Genomic DNA, 22,032 nt, shown 5'->3' with positions numbered 1-22,032 from the left:
ATCAAACGAACCAACCATATACGAAGAGGAGTAACGCACCTCTAGTAATAATATTCTAAGATGACATGACGTACCTCTCTATAGCCGGCAATCCATAAATGGCCTTTTATGAGACTATTGTGTACATAATTCATATAAAATACTCCCGATATATAACCTGCCGTACTATATATTTTGGCTAGGATAAAACGGTCATTTTTACTTTCTATAATATTGGCGTATATGCTATATGCTCCTAGCTCGGGTAGTTGTTTACTGAAACAATTGATTGGATTAGGCCAAACATGTTTAAAGTGCGGTGTTTGGAAAAAGGCGCAGAACAAAAGCCTACTGCGGATTTATTTTGACAGTTTTGATATGATTTGGAATGCCGAGAGTATTGGCTTTCAGAATGTTTACACGAACTACCAACACCGTTGTACTTCTTCTTCATGTATGGTACAATAAATATCACTGCCCTTGTTGTATTGCGTGGGCATCTGCTTATGTAAAACTACCCAAACAATTTTCAAAGACCGAGTGACTTAATTATACGGAAGGGCGCAGCACCGGTAGTGATCCGATAGCACTGCATAAAAATGATGATATGAGAACAAGATCCCATGCAATTGTGAAGTATCGGAATACGAAAGAGTGAATCGAGTAAAACAATATGAGAAGGAATAAGAATACGTCGCGTGGCTCAGCCAGTTCGGACCATTTATCCAGAATTTACCAACTGCAGTAAAATCCAAAAACCAGTTTAAGCCTGGGCAGATATCCCAGATGATATGCCTAATTAATGTCTGGAGGTATGAATTATGAGGCTATCAGATGATTAAGCCATGCTTGGCATGTTTTAAATGTGCTAATGAGAACAAGTAGTTGGTTCGGTCGTTGTAAAAGGGCTGTAATGCTCCTGCTCCGTTTACCGGACAAATGTAAAAGGCCAATCTCAGATCGGACCGCCCCGACGACATGAAAAGATGCGTCCGACAATGCTAATCGCGATGCTTAGCAAGAGTAATTAGTAATAGTTGGCATAAACATCAAGATCTGCCGGTCTAGTATAGTGGTCAGTACACATCGTTGTGGCCGATGAAACCCAAGTTCGATTCCTGGGACCGGCATTTATTTTTTACATTTTTATGCCCTGAAAGAAAGACTTGAGTCTCCTATCATTCGTATATTCAATAAGTATGTGCGTATACTGGGGCCTACAGCTAATTATTAGTATTTTGGACACGAATAGGATGAATAAGGATGCTTAGTATTCCTCGACATTGTTTTCGGTGTCTGTGACCTTACATAGGTCAATTTTGATGATGAAAAGCGCAGTATTGCCATCCTTGATGTAGTTTTCGGCCTGAACCTCGTCAATTGAGCTGTTATTCAAGTGTAAGGACTTGAAGAAGTTGTGCTTTTCGGCATCCACCGATAGTTCTTCAGCCCTCCCATTAATCATGACTGAAACCCTGCTGATTTCTGTTTTGTTCAAGTTTGTCAAGAATTCATACAACGAATTTCTTCTTTTGCCTGTAGCTTCACTAGTGTCTTCGGAGGTAGTTTTTGCGGCCATCCAGTCGTGTAACAATAATGAAACATTGGGATTTGCCACCATATTTTCGTACTTTGTTGTTCCTTTGGGAGTGGTCATAATAATGTAGTCCTCATTCCCGTGATAGTAGGTATAGTTCATTAACGATACATGGGGAATATTATCCAAACAAGTTGCCAAGTGAACATATCTTGTCGAGTTTAACAACTTGGTGACGGATTCTGGTAATTTCGTAGACATTATCTTAGTTTGGTGCTAAATAAGATTGATCTATAATTCGAGATATTATCTCCAGTCCTTTAAAAGATTTATGGTGCGACCGATCAAAAGTGACAGTGATACACTTTATTTATTCGGGCTTCAGCTGTTGCTATGACGTCAAATAACAATATTGATTTGGATTTCGAAGGTGAATTTGCTCCTATTAAACCATTATCTCTGGAGGAACTACAAAATGACCGCTTAATTAAACGCATTAAGCTTCAAAAGAAGCTTGAAAAGCTCGAAGACCACGATCTAAGTTCGGACTACAAAACCAATCTCATCAGCGAATACGAAGATACGATAGCAATTGATAATCCAGTGAAGACTTATGAAAAAAGAAGAAGTATTGATGGGATCAGTGATAGTCAAGCCAATAAATCGACACGTATAAATATAGACTGGATTAATGCCCAAAAGGCTAGGATACATAACCCGCATGTAAACAAAGAGCATAAAAATAAGTCGGTTGATGAACCGAATACCATTCAAGAAAGTAAAAGTCGAAATTTGAAGGATGATAGTCGTATTGTGTCCAAAGGCGCTCAGGAAGATCTGGCAAAACAGAAAAATGAAAAACGCTTACGAGCTGAAAAATTAAAAAATTTCAAATTAACTGATTCAGGATTTGATTCATTGATAAGACGAAGCAGACTTAAAGAACAGCGATCGATGAAAGGTGAGGATGAAATATCACAGCAAGAAATAAATACAGAACCAGATGGCTTCGACCAACCTCAAGAGTATAAGGAATTTAGGGCAAACGAAAATGATGTGAAATTACTTAGGAAACAGGTGCTATCACAACTTGTAAATAAAACCACCAATTTTCCTAACTTACTTGAGTCCCCAAACTTAATCAGCAAGTATAAAGAAGTTTATAAAATGTTTGAACACACTGTTAGAGATAACGAAGGGCATTCACTGTTGATAATTGGGCCAAGATCTTCAGGAAAGACTGCAATAATTCAACACGCGTTAGATGATTTGTCGTCTAAATATCCAGGGCAATTCATTACGGTCAGACTAAATGCATATTTACATAGTGATGATATTGTTGCATTAAGAGAAGTGGCCCGGCAGTTAGATTATAATGCGAAGCAACTACGTACTAGTGATGATGTAAGCTTTGGCAATTTTGAACAGAGATCTATAAGTGATACTTTTACTAATATTTTGTCAATATTAGACAAGAATAATAATAATAATAATAATAATAATGCCACTCATAATGAACAAGAAGCGGTTTCTATCATTTTCATTATCGAAGAATTTGAAAATTTTACAAGTGGGAGTAAGCAGACCCTCTTATATAATTTGTTTGATTTGTCACAAAGTTCTTCCACTCCAATATGTGTTGTAGGAGTTTCTACCAAAATAACTGCTAGAGAATTGCTCGAAAAGAGAGTTAGAAGTAGATTCAGCCAAAGAATTATTTCCATAAACAAATCTAACACGATGGAGGAATTTTGGGCTAATGCAAAACTTGGGTTGGTGTTGAGTAATGAGTTTATTGAAACGCTAGGAGACCAGAATTATGGTTTCCTGTGGAACCAATACGTGGAATCTATGTATTCAAGTAAGTCATCATACTTAAGGAAACTAATATTTCAAAATTATTTTACTATCAAAAATTTCAAGGACTTCAACAACAATTGCATCCTTCCAGTATCCAAAATATCCACCCTGCAACCATTTCCCGTAGATGGTGACTTCAAGCAATACTCGATAAACCAATCGATCAATAATATACAATCAATCGTTAAGTCTCTATCAGTTTTAGAGTTATTATTAATTATTGCTGCCACAAGATGGATTGAAAAGTTTGACTTGCAGGTCGTAAATTTTAATTTAGCTTACAAAGAGTATGAAGATATGATAAAGAATTTCAATATAAATTCAGCTACAGTGAATTCATCGTCTCTAATCGATAATAATATTTTATCCAACATTACTATTAATCAAAAAATTTGGTCACCAAAGATATTGAAGAATTGCTGGGAATCTTTATACAAATTAGGCCTATTATTGGACTATGGAGCTGCTACAACAAATGCTGATGGTCAAGTAGTATCGACTACAACCTCAAACAGGAATATTATAATAGAGGATAACAAAATGGTTCAGTTAGACATTACGTTGGATGAATTACATCATCTCATTGATGATCTGAATGTTTATAGGTCCTTAACTAAATTGTAACCTTGTAAGTGATAATCCGTATGTTTCATAGCTAGATAATATTATTATTAATTAAACTTATTTGCCCCTTTATTGTTAGATGTTTCAGATTTATTTTAATTTCTTATTAAATTGACGCACTAATAAAAAATGGAAAAACGCAACACATTTGCGGTCTATAATAATTTAAATTCAATACACATTCTACAATTCATGACACGTATATATCCAGAATAGGCCTGTTTCATTCGTGTGATAATTACAGAAAGGTTAATTAATTTCTTATTTTTAATTTATGGTAAAACAAGTGTGATTATGAAGTTTAATATTTGCTATATATAAATAGTTGATACCAGATGATTTTTGGAATAAAAGTTAGCATCTTTGTTATACTTAGTAAATGTATATAAAAGTATTATTGAAACAAAATGAAAATTAAGAATATCCTTAACATCAATAATTCCGGGGATGCTTCGAAGACATTACATGAAACAGTGTTAAAAAATTTCAATAAAACTCCGTCAGGAAAAATCTATGAGAATGAATTGAAGGATATTTACGGTATGATGCTCATTTGCTTAGAATTAAAAGACACCCTAGGAACTAGAATAAGGTTTAACCCATTAGCTAAGACTTATCCGTATTCATTTCATATTGAAGATGCTTTAGAAAAAATGACACACTTGGAAGTAAAAATTGAGTTATCCAAGACAACGACTACAATATCGTATAGCATTAAGCCTGAGTTAGGATCTGCGTTATTAACGAAATTCTTCAATGCGAAGTTGTTACATTCGCCAGCTGATAGAACAAGATCAAAGCCAAAGAATGCTGTACTCTTGCAGCCCACTCCAAAAGGCGTAGCTATACTTCAGGACTTCTATAAGAAGATAGGTGGCAAGAGAGAGGGTATTCCTCCAATCTTATTATCCAATTTAAACTCAATGGACTTGTTTAAGTTTGATAGAGATCCTATATCTGATAAAATATTGTACTCGGACTATTTTCTTCAGTTGATATTTGTGAAGTTAATGAGCAGTTCCCCCAACGTTTGGTCTCCCGACAAAAAGGCTGACACTTTACCTTCGATTGATTCGAAACTAGACTTCAACGAATGCTTTAGTGATGGATTTGACTTTAGCATGTTAGGGATTGACAAGGCGACAGTGAACTTGCAAAATCTTTATCCTGGTTGCGAGGGAGTCAATTTCTGGGATAGCCAAAGTAATGGAAGTAGTATTACCGTTGATGAAAAGGACAAAAAAAGTTATATTGTTAGTCCAATACACCATAGGTACTTTACTAATCCTGAATCAGATTCCCATGTGCAATACTATGTATCTAACACAGGCGTAAGGTTTCATCAAAACAAGATATTCAGATCCTCTACTGGGGAAGATATGAACATCAATCTATGTATTTCTGGTAAAGCAATATGCCAATGGCTTTGTGATTGTACTGATGTTATAAGCATTCATCATGCCACTGAGATTGCTGATCTATTATTAAAGGTAAAATTACTAGTACCGATAACTCTGTCTCCATCTAATGCTAATTATAAACGGTTTCAACCTGATAGATCCTCGTTTTACGTATTGGGTGAACAAGGATTGAATATTGTGCATTGGATGGATATAAAAGAGAATGAATTGGTTAACAATATTGAAGAAGCCTCGGCAGATAGACATACTTATAAAGAATTATCAAGTCAAAGTATAGAATCATTTATTGATAACTGTATGTCTAGGGATCTTAAGTCTCAAAGAAATTCGAAGGTACCTATAACGACATTACAGGAAAACTTGAAAGATCCTGGAATGAGGTATTTATTTAAGAAGCATCTAGAAAAAGAGTTCTGCTCAGAGAACCTTGAAGCGTATTTGCAACTAAAGCAATTCCACAAAAAGATAACCATTCTAAGCGAACTTCTAATCTTCAAGAGAAACTGCATGAAGCACACTACGAAATCTATTGATTGTCAAATTGTTCAATTAGCCAATACCTGCTTAGGTATGGCATATCACATTTATTTTACTTACTTAAGTTCAGACTCTCCTTTCTTGTTAAACATTAATTATAACTTGAAGGAACAAATAACAACAATTATGTTGAATAAGTCTATGGTTTCAAGTGCAACTACTCAAGACTATACAAAAACTACGATACAAGAGAGCCTTGGAGACAATCGTTCTGCACCTCAAGGTATTTCAGGTGATATTGAATTAGAGATTACACCTACATCACCTGTTTCATCCACAAAGCTGAATGCAAGTAGCAGAGAAACTAGAATCATAGGGGATTCGAATATCAAGAGGCAAGATATTGTGTACCAGGAGTTTGACTTCCAGTTTAAATCGCCTATGGAACAAAATATCAGAAATACTTTGAATATTTTGGTTCAAGTGTCAGCAATCTTTGATGCCACAGCTAATCACATTTACAGGTTAATGGAAGTGGATTCATTTCCTAAATTCTTGGATAGTGACATCTATCAACATGCAACTTCTTACATAGAACTTAGAAAATAATTACATAGCATAATCATTACTAGATTTAATTTTAACGAAATTCAACTATATTAACTCATACAGCATTGACTATTTAAAAGAGTACGGAAAAAGTATAGAACGAATAAAAGATATATATAGCTATAAATACAATACAAAGGTCAATCATAAACAGATTTATGCAACAGGTTCCAAAGTGGTACCTTTCTTAATAGTAGCCCAACCAATTAAACGCCAATGCTTTTCAATACGTCTAGATAAAGCAATCTTTTCATCAACTTCAGTACAAGCTGGAGAGGTTAATTGTAAACGAGCCATATCAGCTCTGACAGCGATGACTCTAGCACCGGTTGCGGTAGAACCAATATTAACCATCAAAACTTCACCAACTTCTAACTTACGAACCTTCGCACCTTGTTTTTGACCGTCAGTCTTAACACCTAATAATCTTCTTAATAAGAAGTAATTAATTTCAATATCAGTGTAAATAGATGGTAAATTACCTTTAGCACCAACAACTTGACCGACCAATCTGTCAGCTCTACATAAAGTAGGATCAACCTTAGTACCAACCCCAATTAAACCACCAGGAACAGCAAATTTCAAATCATTATGTTCAGCAAATAACGATACAATATTGGAGAAAATTGGCTTACATTGAATTTTACCGTTATCGTCCTTAGTAACGATACCCGGTCTGATTTCGATTTCATCACCGATCTTAAAAACACCGTTCAAGATAGAACCACCAGCAACACCACCCTTCAAGTCATCAATTTCAGCACCTGGTTTATTAACATCGAATGATCTAATAACGATCAATCTTGGAGTAGCCATGAAGTCTCTTGGCGGAATTGGAATAGAATTAACAATAAATTGATTGACAGCATCAATATTATATTTTAATTGAGCAGAAATTGGAACAATTGGAGCACCATCAGCAATAGTACCTCTGATGAAACTCAAAATGGACTTTTGATGCTCTAAAGCAGATTCTTCTCTCATTAAATCAACCTTATTTTGTAAGATGATCACATGCTTCAATTTCATAATTTCAATGGCAGCTAAATGCTCAGATGTTTGTGGTTGTGGACAACTTTCATTACCTGCAACTAATAACAAGGCAGCATCCATAACAGCTGCACCCGACAACATAGTACTCATCAAAATATCGTGACCTGGACAATCGACGAACGACACATGTCTGACCAATTTGTAACGACCTTCACAACCTTCTCTTTGACACTTTGGTCTTATTTCTTTATCAGATTTGAATGATCTATAACAATCTGGTTCGGGACATTCTTCATTGTCACACTTGTAAATCTTAGCATTAGCATACCCTAACTTAATAGTAATATTTCTTTCCAATTCATCCTTGAAACGAACAGTTTGGACCCCTGAAATGGCCCTCACAACTGTAGACTTACCGTGCGCAACATGACCAATAGTACCAATGTTAATGGTGGCTTGTCTATTGATAATCTCGGCCGACAAAGGTGTCAATTCTGAAAAGTCTGGGTTGGCTGGTTGCTCTGGTAATCCTCCTCCTTCTTCGAATTCTCTTCTGGCTGTTTCTTCATCAAACTCGTCATCTAATCCAGCAAACGCCACTGATTTCTTTTCTTTGCTTGCTTCTTGCGGCTCTTCGACATGTTCATTATCACTTTCAACATCATGTTCGTAATGAACGTCAAGTTCATGATCTTCAGCAGAGCCACCAATCACAATATCTGGTGTAGCATTTTCAATATCGTCGTATGACATATCTATAACTTTCAACTAGTAAAACTACGGCAGAAACCTATTTATATACTGTATATCAATTTTTTCAAGCGTTTATTACAATCATTGACTAACTAAATTGAAATTTTTCATATGGTAAAAGTACACGACTTTTGATTTTTGTCAATACAGTAGTGTACAAACCACGTATATAACTAGTACCATTTTACAGCTATATTACACCTTCTATATACGTATGTTGTTATATATTGTACAGAAGTAAGGCATTAGTCGTCCGAAAAGCCCTATCGGGTGTGGAAACCAAAATCATTCATGACACTATCCACATCTTTCCAGAGTAAATCAGTGTTGATGTCAAGGTGATCTATTTCTAGATTCTCTAGACCACCCTGGATGGGAGATTCGTTTAGTACCATGTCCGTTAAAGGCATATCCATGTTATTTCTATTTCCATTGTTAGAGTTGGTTTCTCTTGAGGAATTGCTTCTTGCATTTTGGGTGGAGTAGTACATGTTCATTCTTTGGGGGTCTGACATTCGGTCTCCGTCACCATTGGCAGCAGTTTTGGCATGCTGGTTGTAACCGGTGTAGATTTTCTGACGGAATTGGTCGTTATCGTGGTGAGATGGGGTGTTGGCATTCTTGTAAGGTGGTGTCCCGGCTACATTCTGAGTTCCTTGTTGCGGCGAGTCTGAATTTTCTCGTGCTCGTTTATACGAATTGTTGGACTCTGTCGATTTGAATAAACTGCTTCTATTGCCATGAACAGGTATCGGTTGGGGGTCCAATGGAATAGTCTGGATAATTTTTCTTGCCTTCGATTCGGCATTGATTGTACCAGATAAGGAACGCTGTCTCTTTGTCCTGCTCGAGGTGTTACTGCTAGGTGTAGATTTTTGGCTTCCGCTACCTCTTTGGCCTTCTTCATTGGACTTCTCTTCGTCAGATGCTACGGCTTCATCATTGTCTGCATATCCGTATTCTTCGTCGTCTTCGCCGGAAACCACATCATTTTCTTCTTCCCCATCGTTTTCTTGATTTTGATTTCTGTTATTCAATATGATCATACCTGCTTGGTCTCGTAAGAGGTATAAACAATCAAAGAAAACAGATGCTGCCATCCTCGTCCTAATATTGATGCTTAAACTAGTCAGCTTTTTTTCGTCCAAAGAAGCGAATAGCAGCCACATATTTCTCATGATCCCACTTGATCTATGTGCCATATCATGTTTCAATATAGATGCCTTTGCCGCTAATGAAATTGCAGTTAGATAACTTTGCCTACCAGAACCTAAATCAATTACTTTCTTCAATGGCGAGTGTGATAATTTTCCTATTATACAAGAAGCTTGCCAAATATTCAAAATATAAACACCTGGTAAATACTTAATGAATGTTTGAGTCTTCGACTGGCATATTTGAGCATGATTTACTAACGCGATTGCAGCATTGTAAAGACGAACTAGTCCTTTCTGTAATTCAAAGTTCGCAATCCTCGATGAGTCCATAAAATAGTATGTGAGAAGATGAACTCTTGCCGTCAATAACTGAAATTCTCTAAATCCATCATCCGCAGGCAAATCGTTCTTTACTTTCAACTCAAGTTCATCCAACTGTCGAGATAAAATCTTCAACAATGGCAATCTTTCAGTAGGATCAATCAAACCACAGCTATCAGTTGGATTTGAATTTAAGGTTTTTGCAACTTGGTCTTCAAAGTGAGCAATCTCCATCATAAATTGAATTGATTTGGGAATTTGTAGATCACTTCCGGCCTTACGTGAATTATATACCGATGTATCAAACTGAACAAAGGCCGGGAAGCCAAAGGCAGTAGCAACATCTTGTGATACAGTATTACAAACAATCCATGTCTTAGCTTGTTCTTGAGCCATGGCAAGTTCTTGAAGAGACTTTGGCTCTTTGCTATCGTGTGCTACCAACAGTCCTGGTGTGTGTAATCCAATACGGATAGCTTGGAATAATGCAACACCAATTGTATTCCAAGATGAATCGGCACTTAAAGAAGACGTAATTGGTGGCCAATATGTGTATAATAAAAATGCTTGTACGGAATACACCGAACTGGCATTCATTATAGGTTCATCTTCAACTGTCGGATTATATCTCGTTATTGGGGAAATAGTAATCTCTGCCAAAATTCCTTTTATAATTGGTGATAATTTTAGAAGTAACGACTTCTGTAAGTTATCCTGATACCTTCTTAATGATACAAACATAATAACCCAGAAAAGTGCAGGACATAATCTGTATATCCTTTCGGGACCCATAGATACGTCAACTACAGGTAAAATTGGATGGTAATAGTCAACATACTCCAAGAATAATGCTCTGATGATTTCGCTAGACAATGAGACATCTTCTAGCCGTTTTTCCTCGCATAAAAGATCTTGCTCCAATATTTTTACTTTCTCCGCTTTTGGAACATACCTTTTTTCTGGTGGGTTTGCTTGGACCATGGGCCTTGTTATCGAAGGAGTATTAGGTATGGAAGTGTTCGTCTCAGACGAGTCATGGAAGTATCTCGCGTCATACTGGGTATTATAAGGTGATACCGACGATGGCCATGATTCAGGAATATTTTGCGTGCGTTGAATATGCGACTTCTCTGGCTGGTACTGAAGTTGGTTTCGGTCGTTAGTTATCTGTGGTTGAGGAGATATAGATGAGATGGCCAGTGTAGGATCATTAGACAATGTTGGAACTTTACTGAGTAACTCTGCTGCCTGTGTCGTTGTGAGTTTCTTCTTCAACTCCGAAAATTCTTTCTCTATTTGAGCTATTCTAGCTCTTTTATACGTTCTTTTATAGTCCGATTTTAAATTACATTGAAGGCCCTTCTTGGCACATCTTGAACATGGAGCAGGATGTTTCTCGTGAGCATCACACCTCGATTTCTGTTGACGACATTCGACACATGCCATTCTCTTAGTTTTCCCGTTCTTCATTTGATTAGAATCCGTAGTTTCTGGTGACATCTGATTGTTATTCTTATTCCCAGAAGATGTCTCATCGTTCAATTGTTGATTAAGAACTTGTAGCTCGTGTGACATATTAGCTATATGTGCTAAGTTATGTAACGAGGTTTGATGTAAGCCATCACTCATTCTTATTACTATTCGATATATTCCTCTAACTCCCGTACCTCGAGGTATTCAATAGTAGAATATATTATTCTGTTTATCTGATGACTGTGGAGCTTTCAAAAAAAAAAATTCATGCCGCACAACGTCTGGAAAATACTCCAAGATTGATGAAATTGGATAATGAAGTGTTACCAAAGACCCAGAGTAATAAGGTATTAAGCTATCAAAATGCATCTAGCTCGTTCGCTTAAACAATCTAATTGCGATATACGGCTTCTTTGGGGGTCGGTATTCATGAGAATGGCAAGTTATGGCCTAACTAATCAAGTTCTAACTCTATATCTCGAATCATTGGGTGTATCGGAAACAAATATCGGATTATTTATGACGCTAACATTGGTAGGTGATACCATTATATCATATTTTTTAACGTGGTATGCAGATCATATAGGACGGAGACTTGTCATGATCATCGGGACACTTATGATGATCACATCTGGTTTAACATTTGCCTTTTGCTCTAATTTCATGATTTTGCTAATTGCAGCTATATTTGGAGTTATTTCTCCATCTGGGGATGAAACGGGGCCTTTCAAGAGCGTGGAGGAAGCATCAATTGCACACTTAACACCGCATAACCATAGACCAGAAATATTTGCATTTCATGGGTTGTTTGCGACGGCTGGTGCAGCACTTGGGTCATTATTCTGTGGAATTATCGTTGACCATTTACATTTGAATTTGGGTTGGTCGACTGAAAACAGTTATCGTTTCATATTTATAGTTTATTCTGGCATAGCAGTGGTCAAGTTTGTATTCATGATATTTTTAACTGAGAAATGTGAGGTTTACTACGACGATAACGAATTATCGGATGATTCTACGGAAGAATCATCTTTATTGGATGAAAACGTTTATGGAGAAGAATCGTCGAATGCAGTTAGAGGTTCCAATGGAAAACTGAAATTTTCGGGCCTTTCGCCACAGACTAAGCACTATTTATCTAGATTATTGGTTATTTTCATGCTTGATTCGTTGGGTTACGGCTTTATGCCATCATCATGGGTAGTATATTATTTCAAGAAAGTTTTTAAGGTTACTTCCACAGGCTTAGGTGTGTTATTCTTTCTTACAAATTCCATCGATTCTATTTCTTCATTGCCTTCTGCTTATTTTGCAAAGATCTTGGGTCCTGTCAAGGCAATATTATTCACCCAAGCACCATCCGCTATATTTTTTATCTTGATCGCATTTACAAACAAATTTATAGCAGCGTCTGTATGTTTGTTATTATATTTTTCTACGTCTACTATGGATGTTGTTCCACGGCAAGTTTTGTTAACTTCTATTATGCCGAATAATGAGTTGACGAAAGCTATGGGTATTGTGAACATAGGAAAAACCTTTGCTAGATGTGTTGGTCCAATTTTTACTGGAAAGTTAGCAGAAAAAAAGCTCTTACATTATGCATTCGTAATCAATGGGAGTTGTGTCTTACTAGCCGATTTAATTCTAGCTACAAACTTTCTTCAATTGGATAAAGAGATCTTAAAGAAACAGAAAATTGATTACAACATACAATAATTTGCAAAATGAATTGTTAGAATATATTATACAGTTTATATCTATAATGGCAGCTATTCGTAAAGCTATAAGTCATGTAATCGTTAAAAATGGTAAGTATATAAATTAGAAATTTATATCATGATAGATTCGTTAGAATAAGAAGTTCCAAATCTTCCTGTACATTGGGTAAGCGCTCCTGATGTCTTTCTCTTCTTTAAGCTCTTGTTTCAATTTGTCGATATCAGTTTCCCTTCTACCTGTATCAACATCCATGGTGTCTAAAGGAACTATTGTGTTAAGCTTTCTAGAATACAATTTATGTGCAACAAAGAAAACTAACACAACAACAGCACCTAGATAATTTTCAAAAAATTTAGCCGCATTAGGGGCTTCTCCTAATGGGAATAAAGATATCCAAAACTGTAAACATAAGACAACAAATAAAAGCACTGCTGCGTAAACTGACCCCCAAAATCCAGTCAATGCACGGTAAGGTAATTCATCAAGAGATCTTCCTTGTTTCTTCATCGCCATTCTAAATCTGATATGAGATAAATTCACTGAGAACCATGTGAAAAGAGTAGAAAGGCCTGATAATGCCATTAACCAAGCAAACACATCAGTTTGCTTTGGAGATGCTGCGACAAACGATAACAAACCAACAATAGCAGAGGCTAAAATTCCAACTAATGGACGTCCCTTTCTATCAACGAAGTCAAAGCATTTTGGTGCTAAACCTTGTTCTGCCAACGAAAGAATTGTTCTGCTGAATCCATAAACTGAAGAGTTACCAATGGATAATAATGAAATTAAAACAACCACATTGAAAATGGACGGTAATGCAGTAATACCACCTGCCTCGATGGCAATAACAAATGGAGAGGCAGATGAATCAGATGAACTTGAGCCTCTGAGCAATTCAGGTGAATTATATGGAACTAAGAACCCCACCAAGGTTAAGGTAATCATGTAGAAAAGTAAAATTCTCCAAAACACTTGCTTAATGGCAGATGGCAAGACAATTCTTGGATTACCGGCTGTTTCCGCGGCAGTTAATCCAACCAATTCTGTGCCTGCAAGAGAGTATGTTGCTGTAATCAAAACACTCACAACACCTTTGAATCCAGCAGCAAAAGCCCCCGGATTATGCCAGTATTTTGCACCAATAAAACCACCTTTTTGACCACCACCACAGATAAGCACGATCGCCAAAATATTAAATCCAATGATACCAAGGACCTTGATCAAAGAAGCAATAAATTCTGCCTCCCCAAATCCCTTATTTCCACATAAGTTTAACCCTATGATTAATACATAAAAGATAGCCACCCATGCTACCGAGTTAATGTTCGAATTCCAGAAATTAATAGTCATGGATGAGGCTACCAATTCCAATGGTAGCACCACCACCCAGAAAATAGCGTAGTTCCATCCAACTGCAAACCCCCACGATGGGTCTACGAAACGAGTAGCATACGTCGAAAACGACCCCGAGATTGGAAATAATGCTGCTAGTTCTGCTAATGACTGCATGGTACAGTAAAGAAAAGTCGACACCAAGCCCCAGGCAATAAGCAAACTGGCTGGCCCGTTAACTAAAGCTGGTCCAACCCCAATGAATAAACCCAGTCCTACACATCCTCCGATTGCGATCATTTGCAATTGACGTTTTTTCAAGTTTTGTGTTAAATCTGTCTTCGATGTCTTCTGAATCGCTTTTTCTAAACCGTTCAATTCCTGGTCATCAAATGTATTATCTCTTTCGGCTCTCTTGAATGAATCTCTAAAATGGTGCCATCTAGATCCACCATCATGGCTTGACACATAGTTGACATAAACATTGTTCGAGTCACTCGATTTCGAGTTTATATCCATACTTTCGCCAGACATCGTCTTACTCATTCTATTTTGAATATGTCTGATGATTCGTAGTTTTTATATATTTAAAGCTTTTTTCTACCGGTTCAGGCATCTTGTCTACGGCATTTCTTTTAACGGCAAGAATAAGTATATGCAGTCTGCTGCAAAATTCTAAATGCCTCTTCTTCCCCATTGACGTTAGGATTCTAACCGCTCGACCTAGAACGAACCTACAGCCAGCTTTATGACTATTAATATAGTGTTTTGTCTCCAACTAAGTTTCCCACTTTTTTAATCTGATGCTTTCAACATACTGATCCTAGTATAGCGTTCTACAATTATAGTATGAGTATGCATAGAACATAAGTAAAGTTTAGTCACGTTTCTGTTTTGTTTTTTTCTTTTTTTTTTTGTTGCAACAGAAACCTAACGGGATAAGCCCCCATCAAGCCTGTAAACGGCCCATTAGCATACCAAGATACTCCAGAAATGACTATTATGGGGTGGGCCGTAGGCAGATTAAGTTTAGAGCATAAAGCACATTACAATCGGTAGTGCCCTCTATGTATGTATTGGAAGCATATTGCGATAAGCACTACTCCACTGATGACCGTTGCAATGGGCTAAAATGCGCGAATAAGACAAAAACTCACACTTGGTATATCGGACAAGCGGTATAATTAGTCAGAAGGTAATATGAATATGAGTTGATTGAAAGACACGTCATCGAGGTAGGATAATACGAAATTATATCTGCAAAGCTCATCCGGTTAGTCATAGTGGCCATTAGGCTCCCTTGTAGAGGCTTCGGAAGGCTTCGGACTACAAAATTGTAGTCCCCGGTACCCAGGACTTGTTCCGTATTTGCGGGCACGTTCAACCAAATGGTCCTGAAGAAAGCTTTTGGCTGCGATATCAGTTGTAAGATAAAAACTTGCCCTCGGAATTCCCTTTTTCCTGATATCACACGTGCCGCAATCAGTCGTAATGCCTATGTCATGAATACGTGGAGACTTATATATATAATAGTCCTCCTGGTCATCAGCAAGATTCATTCTAGACTCACCGAACAACACGATAGAGTAATATTGAAGTATCTATAATGCCAGCTGCTATTAAATTTCGCATTACGAATGCACCAGACAAGTTGTTAGAAATATACTCCCTCTGTGGAACAGAATGGGGAGGCAAGCTTAGCCCAAGGCAATTTGGTGAAACGCTTACCCAGAACCATTTGAAAGACATTGAGAACGGTAAAAAGCCCATTGCATTTTATTTTGAAGATGTAGAAACAGGGAAAGTGATTATGTGTGCGGTTGTTAAACAGATGAAGGGATTCTATAAGGATGCTGACCGGTCGCTGGCCATTTCGTCAATCCCCGATCCAGCAACATTCGGGGTTCGCAATGTTACAGTGTTGTTGTTGTGCTATGTGTTCTGTCATAAGGACTATAGAGGAAGAGGGTTGGCAAAAGATCTCATTGAGAAAGTCATTGAGTATACGGAAGATAAATTAGTAGATGAACACATTGCGCTGAGCAAGGAGGAAAAGAAGGATAGTTTTAAGAGTATGGTAATGACTGATGGAAAAATTGACAAGAACTTGGCCAATTATTATTTGGGCAAACAATATTTCTGGGTTTTGTACTCTGGAGTGCAGGATTATTACAAAATATTTGGGTTCAAGTCGTATCCGTTAGACTTTTACAAAGTTCCTACTTCGATTATCACCGATGAGCAAGAAAGGATTGTTAGAAGTCTTATTAATAAAGAGGGAACGAATGATCCTAGCCATGTCGGAAAACATTTGAGATTTTTACACTCTTCAAAAAAGCAAGACCAAGACATAATCCAATTCATCTTACAGGATAAGGAATTAGAAATATTGACTGATTTGAACAAACTGATATTTCACTCGGAATTAGCCGGAAGTCACAAATCATCATCATCATTGACTAATTTATCGAGCATGTTGCAAATGTCTAAGCTTGGCTCCAATATTGCGTTGACGGCTATAAATGAAGGTGACAATCAAGGCTCACTCGGTCGCAGAAAATCATCTATTCAAGAGGTATCTGTTCCAAAGTTTTCTTTCAAACCTGATTACAATAGTTTCCTTAATTTGGTCTCTCTTGAACAAGCTTCTGCTAAGTCTTTAAATGATGAGAATGCTCTTGAATATACCGATATTCAGGGCGCAATTCTCACGAATGAATTACAAGAAAAATCTTACTATATACTTTGGTGCTCCTTTAAACAACAAATGTTGTGTATATTAGCAATTGGTGAGTTGAAGTTTGATATGTTCGGTAGCATGGCAGATCCAACTGGCATGGGTGGCAGACGCAGTCGTCGTGGTTCATCATTTACCGGACTTAATGACTTGGGTGGCTTTAACTTCCAAGATTTGGATCTTCTCATTAGTACAGCTTGTTTGGTGGCTAAGAATAGACCTATTCCTAAGGACAATTCAGTCTTCGTTTCAGTAAATGACTTACCTACAAATATTCCAATCCCTGTCTTATATGATTACTTTATGAACTACTTGCCAAAGAATTTTGAAATGGTACATTCACCGGCTGACGAAACTACTCCAGCCGAAACTAGCGTTGAAATTGTGACAGATGCTGATGTAAAGCTAGGCGTTTTACCAATGTTAAGAAGATTTGGCAAAACCTCGCCAGAATTTAATTTAGACTGGACTTCAGATGGTCTTTGGTCCTGGGGTTAATTAGAACCTAATAGATTATTAACTCACCAATCTTTAAAATAAACATTACTTAGTAATTATATATTTGTGCCTAGTACGAAAAAAAACATAAACCCACGGCGGGAGTCGAACCCGCAATCTTTTGATTAGAAGTCAAACGCGTTAACCATTACGCTACGCAGGCAGCTAGTTGTTTTCTAGATTTTTCCAAATTAATATAACCTATATATTAGCTTCGCCTTATTATGATTAGCTCTTGGCATTCAAGTCAACTCTACAATGATATTAATATCAAAGACATTGAATAAAATTTAGTCTATATATTACATCATTATAACATCTATTAAACCAGAGAGTATCTTTATACCATGAATCAATAAAATAAACTCAATTTCAATGGAAGGCCGTATTACTATATCACAATCTGTAACGGAATCTCCGGTTACATTATTTGGGATGAAAATCATTAGAAGATTGCATCCAAAGTACAGCACACACACAACGCTGCTAAGCACCCCATCAAACAACTCTGTCCTCCACCACTACTATGTTTTTGTTGTACATACATAGGCTGCTGTTGTTGTTGATAATACCCTCCTTGTTGAGGGTATCCTTGTTGAGGGTATCCTTGTTGTGAGTACCCTTGCTGTGGGTATCCTTGTTGATATCCTCCACCATACCCTTGTTGTTGGCTTCCTCCCCAACCTCTATCTTGATTCTGTTGGCCATAAGCTGGTTGTGCTTGAGGAACATATCCCCCAGATGAAGCATTATTACTCTCCGACCAATTTGGTGGGGCACCAGTTGGAGGAGCATACGAGTCTTGTGCCTTATTATATGACATAGTTTATAATTTTATGTTCAAGTTGAACGATAATGTCAAGACAAATCTTTAAGCTGATCCCTTATATAAGTAGAATCAATTGCAATGCCCGTTTTTAACCAAGAAATTCATCGAAAGTGTGACTTATCTGATTCGTGCGTGAACCGAACAAAGAATAGCAGAGCTGACTTCAATAGGCTTAGACTAATACAATAGGAATAGAATAGGCCCTGTCGACGGTTGATTGCATATAGATTGATATTATCAGTGTTATACATAAATAAATAGTAGTTGCGTCTATAGATAAAAAATTAAATATGTGAAGAAATTTATTTGCAGCTAAATTATCAAGCAGCGAAGTAGAATTGAAATTGGTAAATGCCGGTACTATTAGCTAAAAATAATAGCCTTGAGTTCAAATTGATTATGCAGCAAATAGAAACTAATATAAATACTCGAACTTTGGGTTCTTGTCACCAGCTAAAATTCTAGATCTATCGTCTAATGCGTTGAATTTTTGAATGTAGGCATCTGACTTCTTGACTTTATTTAATCTGTAGACCGCGAAGAAATATGTAACCATCATCACCATTGCAAAAACAACAGCAGCAAGAGAAACACCTAAACCCGGTTTATAGACTGGAGCATCTTTTTGTAAAAATATAAAGGTGGCAATGATACCACCAATGTTACCGAAACCGATTTGCCAGGCGGTACCGACAGATTTTCTCAAGTGTCCTCCAAAGTTTAATGATGACCAGCACACCAATAAAGGCATAGCGGTATATAATCCGGATGCAGCTAAGAAACAACCTGCGTAACGAGCTTGAGGATCATATCTCTCACCCAAGATCAACGCTAAGCCAATGATAGCAATAACACATGAACCAAGTGCAAACGGTAATCTCAACTTGCTTCTATCAGAGATAAATGACACAATATTGTTCAAGCCGAAGGCCGCAAGCCACGGGTAAACTGAATGCTGGTTGGCACTCTCAGCGGTGTAACCCATTTGATTGATAATGGTGGCTGCAAAATATGCGTAACCATACGATGGAATAATCAAGCCAAAGTATGCCAATGCAGGCAACCAAACGAGATAATCTTTGAAACATTTGGCAACATCAGATACCTTGTTCTTGATTTCGAAGCCTGATTCTGCCCCCGAGAAAACCGCTAACTTTTCCTTGATGAATTTTTTCTCGTTATCACTCAAGAACCTAGACTCTTCTGGGAAATCTGCCACCGTGAAGAAAAGGATGATAGCTCCCCCGCAGGTGATGATCCCGTCAATCACAAAAATCCATTGCCACGAGCTCAATCCGTGTTTCCCGTCCAACTCGTTGATTCTATAAGAAATGGCCCCACTGGCAGCACCGGCTAAACATGTCACTGAGAAAAAGGCTGAAAATCTCCTTTGAGCCTCCGCTTTGTGGTAATATGTCGAGAGAAGATAAAACAAACTGGGGAAAGTCGACGCTTCGGCCATCCCGATGAAGAATCTACAAGCTGCAAGCCCACTAAAATTGGTCACAAACCCCATTCCAATCGAAACGGCCCCAAAAATCATTATGCATCCACTCAACCATATATGCGGACTAATAAATTTGATAATGTAATTCGAAATCACCTCAAAGAATACATATGGCACGAAAAATAACGTCAATGCGGTGTTGTACTGGTTTCCTGTCAAATTCAAGTCTTCCGCGAGCCCGTAAAGCTTAGCGTTGGAAATGTTCACTCTATCTAAAAAAGACAAAAAGTATAAAAAGCAAAATGGCGGAACAACGCATAAATCAATTTTCCACATAAGCTTTTTCTGATTAATACCATACTCCTTGGCAAGCTCGTCCACCTGCTCACTAGGGGTGAGTTGCGAATTTATCGACAAGCTTCCCCCGAAATCTTCATCCTTGCTAATAGCTCCTTCTTTTTCCATTTTAGTTTCAAAGCACTTCGTTTTACAAAATACTTCTCATACCGGCAAAGGACAATATATATATGTACATAGATTCTGACTGCAGTAACTATAAAATCGAAAATTTCTCCTGTTTAGGCGATTTTCACCTGAATCGGACATCCCATCTCATACATGAAGAATGTGGAGTAAACAAAAGGCTCTATATCCATCCGGCTGATACTAATTCTACAGCGATACCGCCCGATGCTACTGTTCGCTGCGGGCCGATAAGTCAGACAAAGACCATCGTGATGAGTCACTTTTCTACACGTTTAACACCGAAGCAGACCGAGAGGCCATGCTCAAAAGTACCGGTCTAGGTATAGAATTTACATTGCCTAATTGGGTGGATGAAGTAATAGTATCGATAAAAAAACTTTCTGGTTGTATGCAGGTTGCTAATCAGGGACTGGATTAGAGCTAGATCGGACAAACTACTCAGCCAAAGAGGGGTCAAATGGGAGAAACCATAGTTGAAAGTAGCCAAGTAATGATTATTGAATCCTCAAGTACTAGGTGTTCATTTTTTTCCCAGTTTATATAGCTGTTTCTCTCTTAATGGCCTTAAGTGTTGTTTGGCAGCACGCTCGCAAGTCTTAACTATACGATAAAGGTATTTAGGCCATTTTACACACCAACTTAACCGTTTCAGAGCCAATGAATGCATATTTGTGGAGATATTGACAATAGGTAGCATCTAGTATAGTTTGTAGGATGGTCATCATTGTAGGGGGTCATATATATCACAACCCCATATATGGTAGCAAAATCAACGTCTATTCACGTGAAATGTATTAGGGTAAGAACGAGTAAAATTGGGCCTATTATAGTATGTATGCTCAAAGCTGCAGCACAAATACCCAAAAGTTAAATATTTGAGTACGCGCATAGAGCGGGTAACCCGCTGAAAATTTTCAGAACATAACTCTGGTGTTCCAAAGCTCGAAAGTTTCACGGTTTAGTTTAAGGTATATTGTAGAAGGTTATCCAGTATATCAACTTACACTTCATATCAACACAGTAGGAATCATGTCTGACGTCGAAGAACAACAAGAACAACAACCAGTTGTCCAAGAAGAATTACAATTAGTTGAATTAGCTACTCCAATCCCAGCTGAAGTTCAAGCTGCTCAACAAGAAGTTAAGTTATTCAACAAATGGTCTTTTGAAGACGTTGAAGTTAAGGATGTCTCCTTAGTTGACTACATTCAAATCAGACAACCAGTTTTTGTTCCACACACTGCTGGTAAATACGCCAACAAGAGATTCAGAAAGGCCCAATGTCCTATCCTCGAAAGATTGACCAACGCTTTAATGATGAACGGTAGAAACAACGGTAAGAAGTTGAAGGCTGTTAGAATCATCCAACACGCTTTAGAAATCATCCACGTTTTATCCGAACAAAACCCAATTCAAGTTGTCGTTGATGCTATTGTCAACTCTGGTCCAAGAGAAGACTCCACCAGAATTGGTTCATCCGGTACCGTCAGAAGACAAGCCGTTGATGTTTCTCCATTAAGAAGAGTTAACCAAGCTGTCTCTTTAATCACCATCGGTGCCAGAGAAGCTGCTTTCAGAAATATCAAGACCATTGCTGAATGTTTAGCTGAAGAATTAATTAACGCTGCTAAGGGTTCTTCTACTTCTTACGCTATCAAGAAGAAGGATGAATTAGAAAGAGTTGCCAAGTCTAACCGTTAAGATGGAAATTTCTTCTTGTGTATTTTTATCTTTTCACGCCTTTATAAAGTCATTATTTTTTGTCTTACTAATG

At 37.5% G+C, this 22,032-nt stretch overlaps 12 protein-coding genes and 2 non-coding genes across 14 annotated transcripts; 7 read left to right on the top strand and 7 right to left on the bottom strand. All coding sequences in view use genetic code 12, as the record gives it.

The window, feature by feature from the left end:
• Window positions 1–222: 222 nt before the first annotated feature.
• Window positions 223–447, top strand: DEHA2E10252g (DEHA2E10252p; the record flags this gene model as incomplete). The annotated part of the gene is made up of 1 exon (XM_459750.1): window positions 223–447. The coding sequence occupies one exon, from the start codon at window positions 223–225 to the stop codon at window positions 445–447; it is 225 nt and encodes a 74-aa protein (XP_459750.2).
• Window positions 448–1,037: 590 nt separating this feature from the next.
• On the top strand, window positions 1,038–1,109 carry DEHA2E10230r. Its single transcript has one exon. It is a non-coding gene; the product is annotated as a tRNA-His (tRNA).
• A 137-nt stretch (window positions 1,110–1,246) lies between these two features.
• DEHA2E10208g (DEHA2E10208p) lies at window positions 1,247–1,777 on the bottom strand (the record flags this gene model as incomplete). Its single annotated transcript, XM_459749.1, has 1 exon — window positions 1,247–1,777. The coding sequence occupies one exon, from the start codon at window positions 1,775–1,777 to the stop codon at window positions 1,247–1,249; it is 531 nt and encodes a 176-aa protein (XP_459749.1).
• A 132-nt stretch (window positions 1,778–1,909) lies between these two features.
• On the top strand, window positions 1,910–4,000 carry DEHA2E10186g (DEHA2E10186p; the record flags this gene model as incomplete). Its single annotated transcript, XM_459748.1, has 1 exon — window positions 1,910–4,000. One exon carries the CDS (start codon window positions 1,910–1,912, stop codon window positions 3,998–4,000), a length of 2,091 nt encoding a protein of 696 aa, XP_459748.2.
• Window positions 4,001–4,407: 407 nt separating this feature from the next.
• Window positions 4,408–6,507, top strand: DEHA2E10164g (DEHA2E10164p; the record flags this gene model as incomplete). The annotated part of the gene is made up of 1 exon (XM_002770413.1): window positions 4,408–6,507. The coding sequence occupies one exon, from the start codon at window positions 4,408–4,410 to the stop codon at window positions 6,505–6,507; it is 2,100 nt and encodes a 699-aa protein (XP_002770459.1).
• A 156-nt stretch (window positions 6,508–6,663) lies between these two features.
• DEHA2E10142g (DEHA2E10142p) lies at window positions 6,664–8,253 on the bottom strand (the record flags this gene model as incomplete). Its single annotated transcript, XM_002770412.1, has 1 exon — window positions 6,664–8,253. The coding sequence occupies one exon, from the start codon at window positions 8,251–8,253 to the stop codon at window positions 6,664–6,666; it is 1,590 nt and encodes a 529-aa protein (XP_002770458.1).
• Window positions 8,254–8,516: 263 nt separating this feature from the next.
• On the bottom strand, window positions 8,517–11,360 carry DEHA2E10120g (DEHA2E10120p; the record flags this gene model as incomplete). The annotated part of the gene is made up of 1 exon (XM_002770411.1): window positions 8,517–11,360. The coding sequence occupies one exon, from the start codon at window positions 11,358–11,360 to the stop codon at window positions 8,517–8,519; it is 2,844 nt and encodes a 947-aa protein (XP_002770457.1).
• A 207-nt stretch (window positions 11,361–11,567) lies between these two features.
• Window positions 11,568–12,923, top strand: DEHA2E10098g (DEHA2E10098p; the record flags this gene model as incomplete). The annotated part of the gene is made up of 1 exon (XM_459745.1): window positions 11,568–12,923. The coding sequence occupies one exon, from the start codon at window positions 11,568–11,570 to the stop codon at window positions 12,921–12,923; it is 1,356 nt and encodes a 451-aa protein (XP_459745.2).
• Window positions 12,924–13,055: 132 nt separating this feature from the next.
• DEHA2E10076g (DEHA2E10076p) lies at window positions 13,056–14,807 on the bottom strand (the record flags this gene model as incomplete). Its single annotated transcript, XM_459744.1, has 1 exon — window positions 13,056–14,807. One exon carries the CDS (start codon window positions 14,805–14,807, stop codon window positions 13,056–13,058), a length of 1,752 nt encoding a protein of 583 aa, XP_459744.2.
• Window positions 14,808–15,867: 1,060 nt separating this feature from the next.
• DEHA2E10054g (DEHA2E10054p) lies at window positions 15,868–17,496 on the top strand (the record flags this gene model as incomplete). Its single annotated transcript, XM_459743.1, has 1 exon — window positions 15,868–17,496. The coding sequence occupies one exon, from the start codon at window positions 15,868–15,870 to the stop codon at window positions 17,494–17,496; it is 1,629 nt and encodes a 542-aa protein (XP_459743.2).
• Window positions 17,497–17,586: 90 nt separating this feature from the next.
• DEHA2E10032r lies at window positions 17,587–17,659 on the bottom strand. The gene has a single exon. It is a non-coding gene; the product is annotated as a tRNA-Arg (tRNA).
• Window positions 17,660–17,941: 282 nt separating this feature from the next.
• DEHA2E10010g (DEHA2E10010p) lies at window positions 17,942–18,319 on the bottom strand (the record flags this gene model as incomplete). Its single annotated transcript, XM_459742.1, has 1 exon — window positions 17,942–18,319. The coding sequence occupies one exon, from the start codon at window positions 18,317–18,319 to the stop codon at window positions 17,942–17,944; it is 378 nt and encodes a 125-aa protein (XP_459742.1).
• Window positions 18,320–18,740: 421 nt separating this feature from the next.
• DEHA2E09988g (DEHA2E09988p) lies at window positions 18,741–20,237 on the bottom strand (the record flags this gene model as incomplete). The annotated part of the gene is made up of 1 exon (XM_459741.1): window positions 18,741–20,237. The coding sequence occupies one exon, from the start codon at window positions 20,235–20,237 to the stop codon at window positions 18,741–18,743; it is 1,497 nt and encodes a 498-aa protein (XP_459741.1).
• Window positions 20,238–21,287: 1,050 nt separating this feature from the next.
• Window positions 21,288–21,959, top strand: DEHA2E09966g (40S ribosomal protein S5; the record flags this gene model as incomplete). The annotated part of the gene is made up of 1 exon (XM_459740.1): window positions 21,288–21,959. One exon carries the CDS (start codon window positions 21,288–21,290, stop codon window positions 21,957–21,959), a length of 672 nt encoding a protein of 223 aa, XP_459740.1.
• Window positions 21,960–22,032: the final 73 nt, after the last annotated feature.

Source organism: Debaryomyces hansenii (genome assembly GCF_000006445.2).
Source record: "Debaryomyces hansenii CBS767 chromosome E complete sequence".
NCBI classification, from domain to species: domain Eukaryota; kingdom Fungi; phylum Ascomycota; class Pichiomycetes; order Serinales; family Debaryomycetaceae; genus Debaryomyces; species Debaryomyces hansenii.
The sequence above is the reverse complement of the archived record's forward strand: the minus strand, read 5'-3'. Positions and strand labels throughout refer to the sequence as shown.